The sequence below is a fragment of the Falco rusticolus genome, chromosome Z (assembly GCF_015220075.1).
Source record: "Falco rusticolus isolate bFalRus1 chromosome Z, bFalRus1.pri, whole genome shotgun sequence".
NCBI classification, from domain to species: domain Eukaryota; kingdom Metazoa; phylum Chordata; class Aves; order Falconiformes; family Falconidae; genus Falco; species Falco rusticolus.
In genome coordinates this window covers 59,097,670-59,117,962 of record NC_051210.1, presented here as the reverse complement: position 1 = coordinate 59,117,962, position 20,293 = coordinate 59,097,670, and the positions used below count along the sequence as shown (strand labels likewise).

Below are 20,293 nucleotides of genomic sequence, written 5' to 3'. Positions count from 1 at the left end.
TTTATTTGCATGTGATTTTTTTTTGCCATTTTATCAACCAGTCACCTAATACTTGAAGTTTTTATACAGCTTTTCATAATCAGCCTTCGTCTTCGTTTCTCTGAAAACTGTAGAGTCAGTTGAAAACTTTGTCACCTGTTCTCTCATTACTTTCATAGTTCATATATGAATCTGTTGAAAAGTAAAAGAACAGCCAAGATATTTGTGGGCTTCTATTGATAGCCTTCCTGCACTGTAAAGCAGTCTCTTCCCCCCGGCCTCTGACTTTCCCTCTTTCATTATCCACTTGCTTCATATGCTATGCTAGAGATATATCTTTAAGAGCCTTATCAAATTTCTTCTGAAGTACAGGTGGACTGTTACCAATTAAGTGTCCTTGCCTGTGTGCCTCCAACTTAAAAACTACTAACAGATCTGTGAGGCATGATTTCCCTTTACAGAGGCAGAGTTGTCTTTTTCTTTAGTTTACCTCATTCAGATTGTATTGAAATTCTTTCTTCAAAGTTAGAACAGCCTAGAAGCATAGCATCTTAACAATATATGCCAAATGTTGTATACTGTCCTCTTTCTTGCTCACCAGGATCAAAGTAGAGGCCTTTCAGGGTCTGATGTTGTTGACGTTGATTAAGATCTGAGGAGTCTTGTAAATGCAGCTGTTTCTTTCCCGAGTTTAAAGGTCTTTTATTGCATTTCATTTGAATATAATGGACACTTTAGTTCTCCCCAGCTGCAGTTGTGATTTCTGATATTTCTTTTTACAGTGTCACATGATTCTTAAACGCTAAGGCCTATTGTATAACATTGGAAACCATGCTGACAGAAGCATTTCAAAACCATTTGATATGCAATGCAACACTAAAGCTTGTAGAAAGTCCATCACTGAACCGTAGAGTCCTGTTTTGAAAACCTTGCATGCACTTGCAAAGAAAATATTCCTCTTGAGTGCAATGCTGCTACCAGTTTATACTAAAATATAGTATACTCTGTTGAATTTTAAGTGGTATTTTTCATAGTATTAGCTTTTATTTATATACAATAAAAGTATAGTGTATAAGTGGTACTGTTTATAATATTTTATTCTAGGTTCTGATAAAATATCTTTTTTTGTTGTAGCTTGACATCTTGACAAATTTAGCAAATGAAGCCAACATATCAACTCTGCTTCGAGAATTTCAGGTTTGTACAAAAGTGTATTCTTTTTATATGAAACTCTCTGTTGGCCAATTGCCGTTATTGGATGTTTCATCTAGATTCTTAGTCTTAAATGTTTCAAGTTAAAAGTCTTTTCCAGGATGAAGTGTTCTCAGAATGGAAATGAAACTGTCTTATATCATAGTGGATAGTGGAGCTTTTTATATGTGAGAAGGGGTTTCAATGTTTTGTTTCTCACTCTTCTTCCAGCTACCAAAAAAAAAAAAAAAGTTATGAGAAACTCAATCATTCCAAAATCCTTAAAACAACTAGATGATAGGGTCTTAATTTTAGCATTTATTTCCAACCTCATTTCTGTAATTTGATGAAATAGTATTATCTCCAATGTCTGTTTGTCTGTCAGCAAGGTGTTCTGCCTATATTGTGAAACAGTGTCTGCCCTTCTTTCTTTCCTCTTTGCTTATGACATCTGTTTTCATTGCTTCAGTTCTTTGGCTGGATTTCTCTGAAAGGTACTGGTTCTCAGGCAGGTAGGTTATTCATAGTTTCACAGATGCTTCTGGTTAAATGAACTGAAACCTTTCTGAAGAGAGAGCTCATCAACTCCTCCAACCTTGCACACAAACTAATTGCAGTTTTTGGGTAATTGCCCCTTGCCCCAAGCTTTCTTCAAATCAGAGGTTTGCATGGCCATGGGTGACCAAAGCTGGCAAGAAAATGTCTGCCAAAAGTGACAATGAGGTGAAAAAGGTAGAACTTCTACTGTACAATGTAGCTTTCTAGATTGAATTTGTTACACAGTATGTCTGTCTTATGAGGGTAATACAGTAAGTCTCTATTGACTAATGAAAAATCCTGTTTCCATAGACGTATGTGAAAAGCCAAGATAAACAGTTTGCTGCAGCTACAATTGAGGCTATAGGCAGATGCGCAACTAACATCACCGAAGTGACTGACACATGCCTTAACGGCCTCGTGTGTTTGCTGTCCAACCGGGATGGTAAGCTACATATTCTATTTTCTGAGTATTTGATAACATGAAGCCTTTTCTTAATGAGAAACACACAGGACAGGTCATGTTAAAAAGTATATGTGAGTTGACTTTTAAAGGAATTGAGCTGACATGACTGGATAAAATAGGCTTTCTGGGGCTTCTTGTTTGAAGCACTTCAGAAGGCTCTCTCAATCGCTGGTACTTATTTTCTCTTTTGTTAGTGAAAGTAATTCCTTGTGGCCTGCAATTACATGGTTACCTGTTTTTTCTTAAAACGCTGTAATTATTAAAGTGTGCTGTTGTGATTATCAGAGATGACAATAGTTTCAGTTAAATGTTTAGTTGCATCAAAACAGGTGGCCTGTAGAGGGTGCTGAAAGCTTGGAATTTTTTTCAGTGCATCAATACCTAACTGAAAAAACACAGTAAATAGTTTTAGGCTAAACAGCCCCAAATCTGGCTTGATTTTGTAATCTAGCCTTCTGTTATTTCTATATAGTGAAACAGAAAGTCACTGAGAAACACAACGAGGAGCAGATAAAGTCAAATAGGATATAGCAGCACTGTAGATCAGTACCTGATAGTATTGTGTATTCTTACCAGTTACCAATGAATATTGCACAGAATAAGTCAATAACAGAACTGGAAGATCATTGTACAATGTACAGTCTACATGAGTAAGGTTAAATATTGGAAATAGAGTTAAGAAAGACATAATTAAAAATAATAATGTCAGGAAAGAGGAAAAGCATGGTTTTGGGGTGGCCTGGAGCAATTAAGAGTTGTTCATGGAAAACAGGTGAGATCTCCTGTAAGCTTTGAAAAGCAGCATTAATTCCTCTCCATATCTACTGGACATATTTTTCATGGTAATCCTAAGAAGGCCTTTATTAGGGACATAACTTTGGCAGCATGTAGTTATCCTGTGACCCACTGATACACTCAGAGCTTTCTCATATTTAGTCGTCCTTCTCCCCCACTTCACCTTTTATCAGAAATTCCTGCGATACCTCAGTGTATAGCTTGATAGTTTGAATATATGTAACTTTACTTTCTTAGTGTTCCAGACCTTACATTGCTTTATGCTTTTCTGGTTATCAGCTGTGTTTAAAATATCTTCCCATGTTGTGTTACAAGGCCATGTCTGCACACTGCACCTTTTTGTATTATATTCAGCAATGACCGTATTAAAAATACAGGCTTTAGAACTTGTTCTTGGTTCTGCTTAATTCTACTAACATCTTCTTAATCAGTAGGGTCCTTTCAGCATGTACAAATCCTCATGTTTTTTCAGTCTTAAATAAAATAATACAACTATCACTTCAGAATACAGAGTTTCTTACTTAATAATCCTTTCCATTTTCTTGTCTGTGTTCTTCTTTTTGCTAAGAAGGAACCAAGAGGAGAAAACATTTTTTTTTTTGCCATAGCTTCTCAATTTAATATTTTCTTTAAAGTAATTCCATATACACACACACACACACATGCACGTGAATGTATACAGAGGTCTGTCTCAACAAGATTAGTTTTCTTGACTGTTTCTAAGTAGTTGTCTAGCAAATAAAATTATCGTCTTGTGCTTACTGTTCTGAAAGACTGCAAAGGATATATTGAAGATCTTTTAAACCTGGCAGCTGGCAAATTGCTTTACCATAGCTGCAGTGTCTTTATTCCTTCTTTCAAAGAATGAATAGAATGGCATAATTTACATGGTACCTTTCCTGAGGTTGCAGGAAATTACTGATAGTCACAGCTTACTAAACGTAAAAAGAGTTTGGGGCATAGTAAGGGAGAAAAAAAGAGATTTAGCCTGTGTAGGAGAATAGATTTAAGAGTCTTGGTTAATCTTGCTTTCCTCCAACTTTCACCCTTAAAGTGTGCAATTTGTTTGCCGTGCTCCTTCTTCCATGTTGTTCAAAGCCTGAAAGCAGTTCTGCTGTCTTTGCGTAGTGTAAAGCCCAAGAGGGTAAATCCAGCAGGTTCAGAGGTCCCTGAAAGCAGACTTGGCTCTGCTTTCTCTGCACTTTTTCTTAATATGGAGAACTCACTGGAGTGCAGAAGAGAGGTGGCAAAATTAAACTCTACCAAAAAAAATAGGATCCTGAAGAACAAGCTTGTTGCAAAACCACCTTGTAATTCTACACTGTTGTTCTGGAAAGGCCTTTGCTGTAGGTACAACCCAACAGCCAAGATATCTTGGCTGTATCTGGCACAGGAGCTGCCATTAATCATTCTGGAACTTGGGTGCTGAAAGGTAGTGTGTCATTACACAAAACAATCTCTTCAGGAGTCCAGCTGGGATAACTCTTCACAGAGCCCTTTTGAGTGTCTGATCATTGAACTCTCTAGTTTCGCATGTGCTTCTGTGATTCAATTTTTTTATTTTTTTTTTACCACAGCTCCCAGCTTCCTTGAGCAGGGGAAATTTGACTTTAAACAAAGCACTCATAAATATACAAAAAATTCCAAGGGCAGTTATTGACTTCCCCAGAGCCTTGTTTCTGGAGGCCATGTTGAGGGCTGAGAATTATTTTCCTTTTTCATCTGCCGAAGGAGGTACAAAATGAAAAGTTATTTTGTCTCTTTGGTGTGACATTTGGCATTTGACTGATGCATTTCCTTTAAGCAGTTGTCTTGATAATTTCAACTGACCAGTGGTCCCACTATGACATAGAAGTTGTTTTAGACGTAAGAGACAGATGAGATTATAGGAAATCTTTTTTGTGTCTGTGCTGTATATACTAGAGATCCTTCGGGTTTTTCTCAGATGGGTGACTTATTTTCTGTTGAAAGTTGCAGCTTGAATGTAAAGCACATTGTAGGATATACAACTAAAACAAATTTTTTGCCTTCAGTCTATCCAAATTTGAACACACAGGTAGTAAAATCACTGGAACTGTTAATAAGTCAGGTAACTACTACCTATCTATTGTAATTACTCTTAGAATGAGGTAGAAGAAAATCAACTCGTCATAGTGTTAGTTTATATGTATTACTGTGGTGTCAGAGTTCTGTTACTTATAAGGGTGGAAAAATTTATCAGCTAAAATTTTACCTTAGACTTCAGACAGTTCTGAAAAGCAGAAACTTAAATATTTTCTGGATACTTAGCTCTAATAATTGCCTTTTAGCCTTAGTTTTAACCATTTGGATAACGTTTTAAGAACCCAAATAATCATAAATTATAAAACGGTTTGGTTGAAAGGGACCTTTAAAGGTCATCTAATCCAACCCCTCTGCAGTGAGAAGGGACATCTTCAACTAGATCAGGTTGCTCAGAGCCCCATCTAATCTGACCTTGAATGTTTCTGGGGATGGGGTTACCAGCTCTCTGGGCAACCTCTAACACTGTCTCACCACTCTCACAGTAAAAAAAAGTCTTCCTAGTGTCTAATCTATATCTACCTTCTTTTAGTTTAAAACCATTACCCCTCGTGCTATCACTACAAGCCCTACTAAAAAGGCTGTCCCCATCTTTCTTATAAGCCCCCTTGAAGTATTGAAAGGCTGCAGTAAGTTCACCCTGGAGCCTTCTCCAAGCTGAACAACCCCAGCTCCCTCAGCCTTTCCTCATAGGAGAGGTGCTCCATCCCTCTGATCATTTTTGTGTCCTTCCTCTGGAACCTCTCTCTCCAACAGGTCCACATCTTTCATGTGCTGAGGACTAAAGAGTTGAACGTGGTACTCCAGGTGGGGGTCTCACCAGAGCAGATTAGAGGGGCAGAATCACCTCCCTCAACCTGCTGTCCACGCTTCTGGTGATGCAGCCTGGGATACGCTTGGTTTTTGGGGCTGCAAGTGCAGGTTGCTGGCTCATATCCAGCTTTTCATCCACCGGTACCAAGTCCTTCTCTTCAGGGCTGCTCTCAATCCCTTCATGCCACCGCCTGTATTGGTGCCAGGGTTTGCCCTAACCCAGGTACAGGACCTTACATTTGGCCTTGTTGAGCCTCCTGAGATTCACATGGGCCCACTTCTCAAGCTTGACCAGGTCCCTCTGGATGGCATCTCATCTCTGGTGTGTCAGCCTCACCACTCAGCTTGGTGTCATCTGCAGATCTGGTGAGGGTGCACTTAATCACTTGTACAGCCTTGCTATGGGATTCAGTTGGTATATTCCTTCCAAAAACAGTTGATGCAGTTTTGCTGCTTTTAGAAACAGTGATTATACAAACAATAGATTTTTGGATAAATTACTGATCTTCAGTCACATGTTCCAGTTTCTGCAATTATCGGTTAATGTAGCTGGAAGAAAATTTGACTCAACATCAATGGGATCAAATGTGGTGTTTCAGAATGCAGCTTCTGAATTTCTCTGATAATACACTCCTCACGAAGGTCTTTTTCTCAGTTTCTGTTACAATGTGGCCAAATTGTCAATTACAAAAAAAAGTCTGTAATTCAGTACCCACTTGTTACTCTCCACTACGTTGTTAATTTTTTGTATACATCATTATGTGGCAAAATGAAACATATGACTGAATATATTTTAGGTTTTTGATAAGTCATCAAACTCCAGAGTTTTCAGAGATTATCCTACTCAGAGTAGCCATTTCCATATTGCTTCAGAATTGTTTGAAGAAAACTAGCAGTGAATATGATACTAATATTTTTACTATGACTCATGAAAATCCTAGTGATACCTCTTGTAGTCATCTTTATTGGTAAAGGCAGTCCTGATCAGATTCTCTGTGGCATTTAGTCTTTAAGAGTTCAATTTACTTTTTGTGACCCTTTAGATATCATAGAATTTGTACTCTGTTTTGAAATTCTTGTGTCCATTTATCGTTGCCTTGTATGCACTTTTTCTTTGATAATTCTAGCAGTTATGTTTTAAGATTTTTTCCTGCCTGTTCAGAATGCCAATGTTATCTTCCCCTTTTGTGGGTGGGTTGTTTGTGTTGTCTTTGGATCTAAATGCATGTTTTATTTCAGCTTATTTTTGGGAATCTTCATGTGTGCACAGCAGGCTTTAAAGAGCCTCTCTTTTTATCTGGACTGTGTCAGTCCTTATTCTAATACAAAATCATTTTGCTTTTGCTTGTATTTTTTTGGTATCCAGACTCCTGTGAAAGGAACCATACTAATTTACTTGCTTACAGTTTTGGTTCAGTTCTTTAAATTTGCTCCCACAGATTGCATTAAAGTAGTTCCTATGGTGACACTTCATGTACTGCACTTCATTTTATCATGGTCAGTTAGTTCTACATTCTCAACAAATGTTTTTAATAATGACTTCATGTCCACTCAGTTTTTGGGGTTCAGTTTTATTTTGCTAATGAATGAGTAGTATCAGAAAACATCTAATGATCAAGGTTGTCTTTGCAATGTCCCCCACTCTAAATATTCCAGATTGTATTTTTAAAATTTTGAGAATTACCATCTTGTTTTAATATCTGGCAAAACATAATCTAAATCAAATCGATCTGTAGGATTGTAGAAGACCTCGACATACGTGAACTAGACATGTTAACCTTGGAAAATAGCCTGGAAAAATGAGTGAGATGCCGTGTCAAATAAAGGATGACACAAAAAGCTGCAAGCTAAAATTTAAGCATTGCAGAGGCTTATGGCATAATGATGCATACTCGGAGCTTTTGAAAAGCCTTTCTCCATAAAGAAGTTTTCTTTCTAAAAACAAAACAAAAAAGAAATTTAGAGCTCTTATCCCCACACCGTTCTTTTGAAACTTCAGCTTGCTTGATTGCTGGATGAGTGGCCTATGTGTCAGATTAACTCTTGAAATGTATCAGTATGTGTGTGATATTTAATGATATTTAAATGGTAGCTAGGCTTTTTCTAGTTAGCTTTTTTTTTTTAGTAGGTAGTCTACTAATGGTAGTTAGGCTTTTTCTTTTTTTTAAGTATTAATAGTTGAGGAGAAATAGTTCACTCCTTTTTTGTAGTATAGATGAAAATTAGAATTATGTTGAACTCTTACAGTAGTCTTTGTTTTGATTTCAGCTTTGGCTGTGTTTGACTTTCCTTCGTCTTTCCTTACAGCATATGTTTACTCTTGCATAGAAGCTTACCTCTGCACCAGTGATCTTTTTTAGCTTCAAAAATTGTACATTTCATACAAGTTGATCAGGCTGTGGATGTTACTTGTTACAGTAGTTAAGTACTCCAATGCATGACTTTGGCATAAATCTTACAACAGCTTGCTATTTAGAAGCTTCATTTGAATGTACTGGAGATTGGGTTACAAACCTGAGAGATACTGTTTAGAAGGTGAAAGTGTGCAAGAGAGATGTTTAGATATTGCTGTTGTTCATGAATGACCTGTTACTTCTAGCATTGTATACTTCTTTGAAAATTAAAGTGTTTGTGTTTTTAATGCAGACAGCAAATTAGTTATGAATAATAATTTTAATGAAAAGCAGATGTTTTTTCATGCTGTTCCTCAATTTGAAAATGAAAAATACAAAGTGCAGCATTACTAAAAGGCAATTTCAAAAAAAGTATGTAAGAGGATGATATTTTTACATGTAGAAAATTCCTCGGTCATCTTTTTGCTGCTTTTAAGTTGATTCTGGAAGCTGAACTTCTATTATTTATTGGAGGGGTTTATATCTTTGTTACTAAGTAAACAGAATTCAGTTCTACAAAGCATATTTTGAAAGCTAATAACATCTTTTACAATCAATAATTTGTTGCTTTTGCATTTGCATAAATGATTTTTAAACTAATCATTTGTTTTGTTTAAAACAGAAATTGTAGTTGCTGAAAGTGTTGTTGTCATTAAGAAACTGCTGCAAACACAGCCAGCAAACCATGGTGAAATTATTAAGCATATGGCCAAACTCTTGGATAACATCACGGTGAGTATTTGTGCACAGTGTCTTTTATTTTCCTTGTTCACTGATAAAAATCACACCATCTCCTTTGAATTAGGGCCATAAATGGAAATAGATCTATTAGAGAAATACTACATAATATTTTTTTTTACATAAAATACAATTTTTCATTATCTTAATGAAGAGGAAATAGAAGCTATCAGATGGCATCATTTTGTGCCTTAGATCTGGGAAGCTATTTGAAAGACATCCCTGGAAACGTTGAGTATTGCTAGTACCATGGCGCGAAGATGAACAGCAGGTTTAGAATATGGACTGGGTATGCTGAAATATAAATAAGGGCAAAGCAGTACTTAACTTGAGGATTTTCAGCCTGTTGTCTTACTGATCTGGGCTTGGGTTTGAAGAAGTTTATGCTGAATCTTTTTTCCTAGCCCTAAATCACCTGACCTTTCCATGATACCAGACATGCCAATGTGAGTGTTGCAGTGTTTCTTTAAGTGACATTTTTATCTTCTGAGTATGTAAGAGTTCGTGGCATTTTTAAAAGTAATATTTGCATTATGGCCTATTATCTATCCTTAGGTTAAATTGACATTTAGGTATGTCAATATTTACTTGCCAGATTCTCCTCACAGTCCCAGTTATTGATAAAACATTTAGTAGTCTGTCCTAAATTATAGTGTAGGGCTGAAGACCATTAGCGACCTATTGCATCATACCCTAAAGGTGACAGATTTTAATCTGCCAATAATTATTTTTCTGTAGATGCTATAAATAGGACTGTTCAGTTTCATATAATTACACATTTATTGATGATGGAGAAGTAAATAGTTTATAAATCATTGAATCTTCTAATTTCCATAGTTGAATTTGGCAAAGTTCGGAATATTAAAGGAAAAGGGAAATGTGGTCTTTTCCATTCATACTCACTAAACAGATTAAACAAATAAGTCTTTTGATCGCTAAAAGTTGATGGTCAGACTACTTAACAGATGTAAAGAAAATACAGTTCTACTGGATTGATCGTATCCAGAACCAAAAGAGGCCATAAGACACTGCTGCTAATTGCATGTCAAATATGTATTACCTATTTGACAACAATCACCTGTGTTTCCAGAAAATCTGTGCAATATTTTGATTGATAATTACAATCTCATGAGCTGTGTATAATCTTATTATATACATCTTCTGGCACTTTACCAAATTAGTTTGTCATCTTATTTCCACGTATTGTATAAGAGAAAATAGTTGTTTTCTAAATATTCTGTTTAACACTTAAGAGTTTTGTAGCTATTTTTTACAATTAATACTTCTGAGTAAATACTTCAAGTTTTAAATACAGGGATATGGGATTAATTTTTTAAAAAAGAAAATCCTTTTTCAAGTGAAGTAAGGGGAGGCGGGGGGGGGAGGCATGTAGTACTTGAACTATTTTGATGTACTCCTGTTCTCCAGTAATGAGGTTGGTCAAAGTATCAGAAAATGGTAAGTAGTAGTAGAACAGTCTGTGGAACAGAGCAGTTACAGGAATAAGCTAAAAATCAGAATCAAAATCTGAATTATGGTGCTTATTCAAGAAGGAAGCAGTGATAATGATGCTGTAGGCTCTCCAGGATAGTTGCTGTACATCTTATTTTACTTTTTTCCCTGTAATTTTTTAATAATAACCTACAGAAATTTATCTTCCTCAGTATGTTTAGGACTTTGGGTTAAATAATAAATTTGGAAGAAGTTCATATTTATAATTTGAATGCCATATCATTATCCTGAAATAACTTGCACCTGTTTTATTTGAACATGGATGCTTTCTTTCACAGAATCACTGTATCACAGAATGGTTTGGGTTGGAAGGGACCTTTGAAGGTCATCTAGGCCCACCCCCAAACCCCTTCAGACACTTCTGAAAAGGATAAGTGTATTTTTACACATTTAGGAAGGTGGTATTTGGATTATATAATTACTGAGGATGTGAGTTTGACATTTAAACATTTAATAAAGCATTACTGGAATTCCTGAGATCTGCATGTGTGTTTTAAACACTGTTCTTAATATGGCAAGAGTGGTTGTGAGATGACATGACACAGTTGCCTTGATTTTTGTCTACTGTAAGAGAGAGACACAAAGCAAGGATTCTTGACCCTTATTTACATTGACATACAATATACATACATACACACACACTTTTGTGCACACATATTTTACACAGATTTTTTTTTTTTCTCCCTGACCTCTTCTGTTGGGGAAGGTTTTTCTGGGCTCAGTTTTGATTTGGGGTTGAAACTTGAGGGACTTACCCTGTTCCTCTATGCAAGAACATACCACTATCTTTAAAGAACTCTTGCATTTGGACATAGGAGAAGCAGCCAAATGATACGGTGTTGAATGAACTTGAAAGTAACTGGAGGCTGGAAGAGTGTGGGCAAAGAAATTCTTTGGTGTTTCTTAGAGTTGAAATTAATTTAATGCTATGTAAAACACAACTGAAAGCATGAACAGAATTAAATACAATTAAATAGAAAAGCACATAAGGTAAAAACAAACTTTTTGGTGGTTCTGTCATGATTTAGTTTAGGTAAATGAGGAACATGTAGCACTAAACTAAACAAAATTGGTGTAACTGAATAGAATAAATTTTTGAGTTGGTGCCTGCATTTATTTCATTCATATTGTTATAAATTTCATTTGTGTTAGCCTGAGACAATAATTATCAATGATGAGATGCCTCAAAGTCTGTTGTAGCAATGTTTCTTTCAGGTCATACAATCTGAAATTTGCTCATTCTTGTTTTCATCTTCTTCACCTATGGAAGCCATTTAGAAAGTGATAGGATGAATAGTAAGCTAAATGTATCTGACCAACTATGGGAAATATTAGGAAGTTCAATTGAAAGCTAGTAGACTAGTGATTGTCATTTACAGTAACATTTAGGACTAGATCCATATCAGTTTGCCCTTTAATTGATTGTTTCTTACATATCTGAAAAGGGTGCTTAATTTCTTCCTTTGTTTTTGTATGTTATTGTTTGTACCTTAAACTTATCACAGGTGTGCCCAGACAAAGATGTATGAGATCTTTTTTGTGTCCGGTATTTGTTGAGTACCTAGATCTGTGCATAGTACAGCTCTGTCTAGCTCTATTCCAGCTCCTTTCCTACACACATTGCAAGAGTTGTAACTAAGAAATGCATATCTGATGGTGTTATGAAGACATTAAACAAGAGAATAACTGGTCTCTTTAAACTTCCATTTTTTTTAAATCAAATATGTTTACTTTTGGCTGGTAATGTATTAATAACATCATCATGCTTCACAGTTTAGTGACTTGCTAAGTAGTGGGCCAGAGATCTAAGCAGTGCTAGTTTGTGCTAGGTGTTCACCCTGAGGTAGGCTTAATTAGTTTTATGTGTATTGTTAAGAGTGACAGGACTTCCAAAAATATGCATGTGGGAAAGGGCTGTTGAAAGAAGGATGATACCTCTTGAAGGCTGAGTCCAAAAGTCCTCTTAATAGAGTAGTCTTACCTTCAGGAGCACCAAAAACTGGTGCTTTAAGGGAGAAAAATTAAAAGGTAAGGGCAAGTTCATCGTGTTGCACCTCCAATGTACATTTCTCAGGTGCTGACTGGAAGCTTGAGTTTGCTGTCCACGTCATCACACTTACTAATGTAAAACTCCTAATCTCTCCTTATATTCCATAGCTCTCATCAGCCTTTCCCTCTTCTCTTTGTCTTGCCTGATACTTGTGTGGGTTTTGAGGTGGGCTCACCAGAAATTTGCACAATAAATAGAGTGCAAAGGAGAAATTTTACTCAGTGATGTAGTATTACTTGCTGTGTACTTTTTGATCTCACTTTCCTGGTGCTGTCTGCCTTTTGAGTTCTGCAGAGCATTGACTAAACAATTCTACAGTTCTTTGCAAATATTCCCTAGAAATAGTTGGGGGTCCATCAGTATGTGTAGAATTTTTAAGTCCTATTTCTAATGTTTCAGGCCAGCTGCATCACTTCTGCATCATTTTTAATAAGTTGTCTTCAACAGTTGAGGCTCTGTTTTAGTTTAGATTACCTTGAATAATTTTATGTCAGCAGACTGTCTCCTCCCTGGATAGCCCTCTTCTAGGTTACTTGCAAATCTGTTGTACAGCATGTTTTCCCCTATAGGTCACTGTGGGACATCTGATGATTTCCTTCCATTGTAACTGGGGTTTTGCTTTTCTGTTACCTAGTCCTTTTTTTATTCATGAGAGTGCCTTTCCAGCCTGTAAGGGATGACATTTCAAAGATGATGTTGTGGGGATTTTTCAAAAGCTTTTAGAATATTCTCTTGTCAAATACGTGTCATATAGTCTACTCTTTTAGAAAATCTTCCCTTCAAAACACCTGTGGTCCAGAATTTGTCTTAAGTGCAAATAGTTGCAGATTTAATCTGAGTTAAATTTTAAAGTGGATTGGTTAGACTGCATTGATTAAACTGGATTAACACAAGATACTTCTTTACCTTTGAACGATGCCTCTTTTGATTTATCTTAATTCATTTTAGCAATGAATGGATGTAAATCAACCTAACAAGAATAAGCTCTGAGTAAGAACGTCTCAATGGTGTTTTACATTTCTGTATTTCCTCATATAAACAAGCTGCAGTAATCTCCAAATTAGTTTCAGCCTCTTTATTTTTAGAAAAAAAAATTATGACGGTACATTGTACCCCGTAGTGATTTCTTCTTGGGCGATGGGAATCTTACAGTTCTGGTGTGATTTTGCTCCAGACTTTTATAGTATTGCTAAGACATGTTTTTTTTCTGTTGATAGCTGGTGAATTCTGACATCCTTGGTTTTCATTACAGACTTCTTCCTAGTTTCTTCTAGAATATGAGTAAGAATGAGAGAAGTCGGAATTCAGGGTTTTCTGATCTAGAGATGAGGAGGAACACTTCTTGATGGGATAAGGAGTTGCGAAGTTAGAGGAAAAATAAGATAGATGCATGTAACTTTGAAGAGCTTAATACGTGGGGGAAAACATGTCACCTATGGAAGAAATTAGGAATTACTAATTACTGGTTTTAGTTGGGATTCTTATTAACTAGGCTGGGGGGTTTTGGCGCTGCTCATCCAACAATAACAAACTTAAGTTCCTCTGCACTGTTCCTACATAAATACTGGTTATTGCTTCACAGCAGAGGCAGCTTGCTTTCTTTACGTTCTGCTTTTGCTCAATGTTGGGAAGGTATCACAAGGTGTGATGTTCATATGTATTTCAGTTCTGCAAGTTTCACATTCTAGCCCCATTATTTTCCCTAGGATACGCTTCAATAATTTATTTTTAAACCTTCATGTAAGTAATGCCTTAATGAAAAAATTTCATAATTTAATATATTTTTTTACTTGCTTTCATATCTATGTAATATTTTAGAAGTTGAGAGGAATACATGGGATTTGGGATATTGTGTCCAGGGACACTGTACACTGAACTTGACACAAATATTCAGCTTGAATAAAATACAGTTTAAATGAAACCTGTACACTATATAAGAGGTGGCAGTCATCAGTGGAGATACTTTTTTAAAGGAAATTTATGTGCAGGCGTTCAAATGATGGAGAAGTCCTTGAAGATCTACCATTTGAAGACAAAAAGCCAACACTTGTTTTTACTCCCATTCTTTCTTGTGTACCTTTTCTTCTTGCTGTCACTCACATTTCACATCAACTTAATCCTTCTTTCTATTTCTCATTCCAGATAAAATAATTGCTAGCTATGTAAATTTTATTCTGGTTGCAGAAAATTAGACCTCATTTGCAATTTGAGTGTCATTTGTGCCAAATGTGGGTAACCAGAATTGGCAATTTTTAGCCTAGTATGTTTTGTCATAACTACAACAGGTTTTGAATTGTGCTGCTTTGAGTGATCTGTAAAATCTTTATAATATCTTTCACTGACTGCTGTAAGTAACCAGAGTCTTACTTTGAGGGGAGAGGGTCTGGCTGGTGATTTTTTATTTTTTTTATTTTTTAACCATTTATTTATTTTCCTCCAGACAGGTAATGGGTTGAAATGGCAGTAGAAACTGCCTTCTGGTACTAAGGCTTAAAAAGTGCACTTAACCAGTTGCTCAGGGCATACAGAATAAAACATCAGGCAAAGTAATTTACAGTCCTGTTTGCCTTTGAGGATAATGCAGAGCAGGGCTGAACAATGAAAGTATTATTTCCTGCATTTTTATCAATTCAAGGTCCCTACTTAGGCCTTACTGGAAAAGGCAATAAAGGTCTAGAAGTGGATTTGTTTCTTGGTTGCTGTTTTGAATGGCCTGGAAACAACAGCTGTAGGATCATGCACTTGATATTACATGGTTGACGGCTGGAAGACTTGAACAGTGAAAAAGAAGTCAGAAAATATTGTGTGATTTTGACCCCATATGAATCCAGTGACACAGAAACATTGGGTTCATCAGTTCAACATACACTTTTCATTAAAATGGCTTCCACTCCGGGTTTGATTCAAAAATTCTCTAATTGATGTTGATTCTAGTTGCACAAAATTGTGTTTAATGCATACTGTATTTACATAGGGAGCTAACTACCTTGTTAAAAGGCAGATCCTCATGAGAAATTTCATCTGTCTTCTGTTGTCACTATTTTTCAAATTAGGCTTTACTTATTGGCTTTATTTTACATTCTAAGACTAGTTCATTAATAATTGCGTTTTAACTGGGAAAAAACTTGAAAGAGTAAAGCACTGTCCTTAAGTGCACACTGTTTAAATATATTTAAATATATTTCATTGTGGTTTTAAAGTGTAGTCCTGACTAGGAAAAGTACAATAGTGATATTTGTCTTTCATAATTAATACCGTTACAGACATTGGTCTGCTCTGTGAGCTATTTTTGCTTTATGAAAAGTCAATAATAGAAAAAGGGATGTTTCTAACAGACTGCTGCCCAAACTGTGGTACTTGGTGATCTCTTGTAGAATTCTAATATTTTAACAAGTCTGTAATGAAATATTTTAGAAAAATAAATCTAGCATAACTGAAATCTGAAGTTGCCTATATATTCTTATTTAGAGGTACCTATCTCTACAGTAGGCAACTTGAACTGCTCCAATACTGGAAAATTTAATGTACCACTCAATTACTATTCTTTAGCCCAATTTAAAATAATAGATTGGGAGTGAGGTCTTAATGCAGTGTAACCTTTGGAACATTAGAAATAACCTCTTTCCCTTCTGAAATCAGTGTACAGTAATGACATCAGTCTTACCATTGCACAGGCAAGCATATTCTGACTGCATTTAAAGTTTTTATATTTAGCAGTCATTCAGTAGCTTGTTCCCCTCTCTCACACTGTAAGTTCCAAAACCGTTTAATTTTTTTGTCAGTTCACACAAAAAGTTAGTCTGTGTCTCAATCAGTGCATTTGTGTATGTTAAATCCCTGTATTATACCACTCTCAGTATAGTTACCTCTACCTTAAATATCTTCTCCATGTTTATATTCTGTCTTTACATGATCTGGTTGCTTTCTCTTTGAGCAGAGGCAATCCTCTGTTTTCCCCATGACATGCCTGTTTGTATTTCTGTTGGAATATGTATTTGCAACAGTGTGAAGTATGAGGAAGATATTTTCAAGTTGACTTCCTTCAAAGGTGTTCCCAGACTTTTTGGAGCAGTAAAGCGTGATTAATCATTAAAATTTCTTGTGAACGTAATTACTGGTTTTTTATTACGGTTTAGTGGGCCATTTATTAGGGATTGTGGACCATAGTTTGGGGATTGCTATCCTGAACCTTGGTCATTTGCTTGCATTTGTTAACTTTTATGAATGTAACTAGAAATCAGTACTTCGAAATTTTATGTGTAGACAGGGTAGAGAAATAGCTATTCATATATGAATAACTACATATGCTGGAAAAGTAAAGTAATTAAAACATATATAAAAGATGCTAAGAATTAGTGCTTTGAGAACCACAGTGTTGAATTTCTAAAGCTTGTTTCTCCTGCGTATCTTACTAAAGGCAAAATTCATGCTGGGTTAAGTGTAAGCTTATTGAAAAAGATCACTGTATAGTGTAGGGAGTAATGGAAAGTGTTAGTACAAATGTTTTTTACTTTTTCAGCAAAAGCAGCTAAATTAGCTGAAATTGCAGTTACAGTTGGAAGCTTTCCTTTTTTCTAAAATACAGTGTCATTTGATGGAACAGTTACGCTTTTTCTGTAATAGTTCAACATCTGTTGAACAAGAGTCTGTACAGAACGTGAGAACAGCAGAGTCTGTAGATGCTATGCAAGACATGCTTCTGCCTACAATCATTTTCTCATTACATACTGTCTTCCTTCCTCTCAAGGAAGGAGAATATTTTCAGGGAGGTGTGTAACACACAATTTTTAATTTGACCACTAGGTAATACAAACTAGCTCACCTTTTGAGGGGAGTGTGTATATTATTTAATTCCTAACTACTTATAGCTAAACGGTGTGGAGCATCAGCTTATGTTTCCTTCTGTGCTTTTCTGTTTTGCTTCCCCTCCATCTGTGACTGTACTGTGCTCTTGAAGTCAGTGCTGTACACTGGGAGTTTATCTGAAAACTGCTACTGCCAGTTATTTGAGTCAAGTATCTTCAAAACAATTAAGACCTGTGTGAAGTTTCCAGTCAGAGTGTTTTTAGTTAAGGGGCTAGGTCCTATTCAGAAATTGACAACCCTAATTTTGAACTCCTGTCTCTCAGAAATTTTGTGTTCAACTGGCCTTGGACATTTGCAAAGATATGAATCTTACTATCACCAAATTTTAAATAAAAATGAAGGAAAGATAGTACTAGTCTGAAAGAAATTAATTTGATTTTAAAGTAGATGGGATTTAAGGAAGCTGTATTGTTGGAAACCATTTCTGTATGAATATGGTCACAGAAAAGCACTGTTCTGTTTCAGTGAGGTGGTTAGCATAACCTGGTGGCAAGAATTCCCAATCACACCTCGAAGGCTTGGATTCTCTTCCCAACTGCCACCAGCTTGTACTGTGAACATGAACAGATTGCTTCTGTGTGCCTCTCTTTCCATACCCTCTCTGTTTGTCTTGTCAACTCATAATGATGTTTCTTGGGGCGGGGTCTGTATCTGACATTTGTATGAATATTGAATCTACCACAGTGGCTGTATTGAATAGTATTTAATTTTTATCTGTATTTCTTGCATGGCAATTGTCTTTAAACAGTATTTTAACTTTTTACTGAACACAGATGTATACAAGTACACAAGCAGTCTTTGTCAATGTGTTAACTTAGAGTGCCCAATGTTTTCTTAGGTTCCGGTAGCCAGAGCCAGCATTCTCTGGCTCATTGGAGAGTACTGTGAACGAGTCCCAAAGATCGCACCTGATGTTTTGAGAAAGACAGCCAAGAGCTTCACTAACGAAGATGATCTTGTAAAGCTGCAGATCTTAAATTTGGGTGCAAAACTCTATTTAACTAACTCAAAGCAGGTAAGCTTAAACTCAGAAGTGTACATACTTAGAGTCACAGTAGGTTTTTTACAGTCTGTATAGATGAGTAGTGATTTCTTTTGTGCAAGTAACCAAAACTAGTCCTTATTATTCTATGAAGAAAAGTTGAACATCAGTTTTCAAGAAGTCTAACAGACTAAACCTGGCCATGTGTCTTTCAGTATGCACTGGATTGTAAAAGTGAATGTAGTGATGAGATCACTCTTTTTACTGGGGAAATTTTGGATTTTTTAAATTCACATAAATAGAAGAGATTTGTAAATTGTATTATGAGGATATGAGAAAGGAGGTTTTCCAAATGTGATTTGCATTTTTCTGGATCTAAGACCAGAAATTTTGAGGGATTACTGTCAATTTGAACAAGAAGTTTCTCATTTTTTGTTCAGAATTTCTAAAAGGAGATGCCAGCAAAAGGCCTTGTCATGTCTTTTCATCAGTGCTCATCTTTAACATAGTAACTGCTTTCACTTTTTCTGTATTTCTTACTGTTTCACTTTACCTTGTGGAGAGGGTGAGTTTTGATCATGTCTAATAACAAAGATAATCTAATAGTACAATAGTACTTTGTACAATAGTACAAAAAGGTGAACTTAGATCTCCAAGCAGCTGAAAACAGTAGCTGTGAGAGGTGGCAGTTGCCTTACTCTTCTCAATGACAGCACCATAAACTTTGTCACACTCTGGCTATGGGATGTAGCATCTTACACTAATTTTTCACTGTCATTCCAATTATTTCTCTAAAACATTATAAAATCAAAAAATGTAGAAGTATGTTGTCAGAGATGCATACACTTTCGTGGGCTGCTAGACCTATTTGGTTTACAACAGCTTGGACAGCACAGGGTCTTGTACCTCTGTGGTGTTGTCTTGTTCATTGATAGCTATATCCAACTGCAGACTTGATCTGTCTGAGACTTTATTCTGTAGGGCACACGGGAGATGAATTGTCTTGCCATGCATTCAGATAAGAATGAATGCTTACCTGTTGCTTATACAGTCTAAAATGGTGCAGTAACAAAAGGTGACTTCTTTCTGTCAGTGTTCATCTTAATGGAAATACTGAGCTAAAGAAACATTGGTTTCAATATCTAAGCTGTCTCCTTTTGGCCCATAACATAATATGTACTACTTTTCCATATAATTTTTGTAATTTTACACTAATATTTCCAAACCACACCATACAAAAATCCATTGCGTACAAGGAGATGATGATTTCTGTGATGCTTTTTTTTCCCAGTTTCACATCTTAATACATTTTAAACCATTATTGTAAGTTATGCATAACCCTTTAATTCAAATACAGTAATGATACTAAAGCAGAAGAAGCTGTCTCCTTGAGATGCCTCCTAAATGATGAATTTCATCAAAGGGTCTTTTCCTCTTAGTTTTAGGTTATGGAAAAACAAGTGGTCAAGCTATTCATATACAAAATTCTAACAGCGTAGGTTGATGACTTGCCTTGATTCAAAGCTCCTTTCAAACTAGAATGTGATGGTTTTGCCTGTAGGAGCTGGCAATACTCTTCCTGTATCTACGTCCTTATTCCCAGAAGTAACTGTACTCACTCAGTATTAAAACATTTCTTGCTGGAATGAATTCAATTCTTAAAAAGTCCAGCCGTTTTTCAATCTGATTTTTCAAACTTTTAAGGTAAATCTGGTACACTTGACTGCTCTGTTGTCAGTCTGTCCATCTCTCCTCACCCCGTGTTTTCTCCCTCCATGTCCTACCCCACCACATTATACTTTTTTTGAATCCTTTATCAATTTCATCCAAAGTCAATGGAGTTGTGAAAATCTCAAAGATACAATGTCACTTGATTGAAAAGTAGTGTAGGATACCCGAGAAAGACTCAA

The 20,293-nt window shown here is 36.0% G+C and overlaps 1 protein-coding gene across 5 annotated transcripts in view; it reads left to right on the top strand.

Moving 5' to 3' along the window:
- AP3B1 (adaptor related protein complex 3 subunit beta 1) overlaps positions 1-20,293 on the top strand; it is a 159,520-nt gene that overhangs the window by 68,283 nt on the left and 70,944 nt on the right. For all 5 annotated transcript variants that reach the window (XM_037373272.1, XM_037373274.1, XM_037373273.1 and 2 more), the window contains exons 12-15: positions 1,114-1,176; positions 2,020-2,152; positions 8,858-8,967; positions 18,240-18,416. In XM_037373272.1, the coding sequence (XP_037229169.1) occupies positions 1,114-1,176; positions 2,020-2,152; positions 8,858-8,967; positions 18,240-18,416 (483 nt within the window). The remainder of the gene's footprint in view (positions 1-1,113; positions 1,177-2,019; positions 2,153-8,857; positions 8,968-18,239; positions 18,417-20,293) is intronic.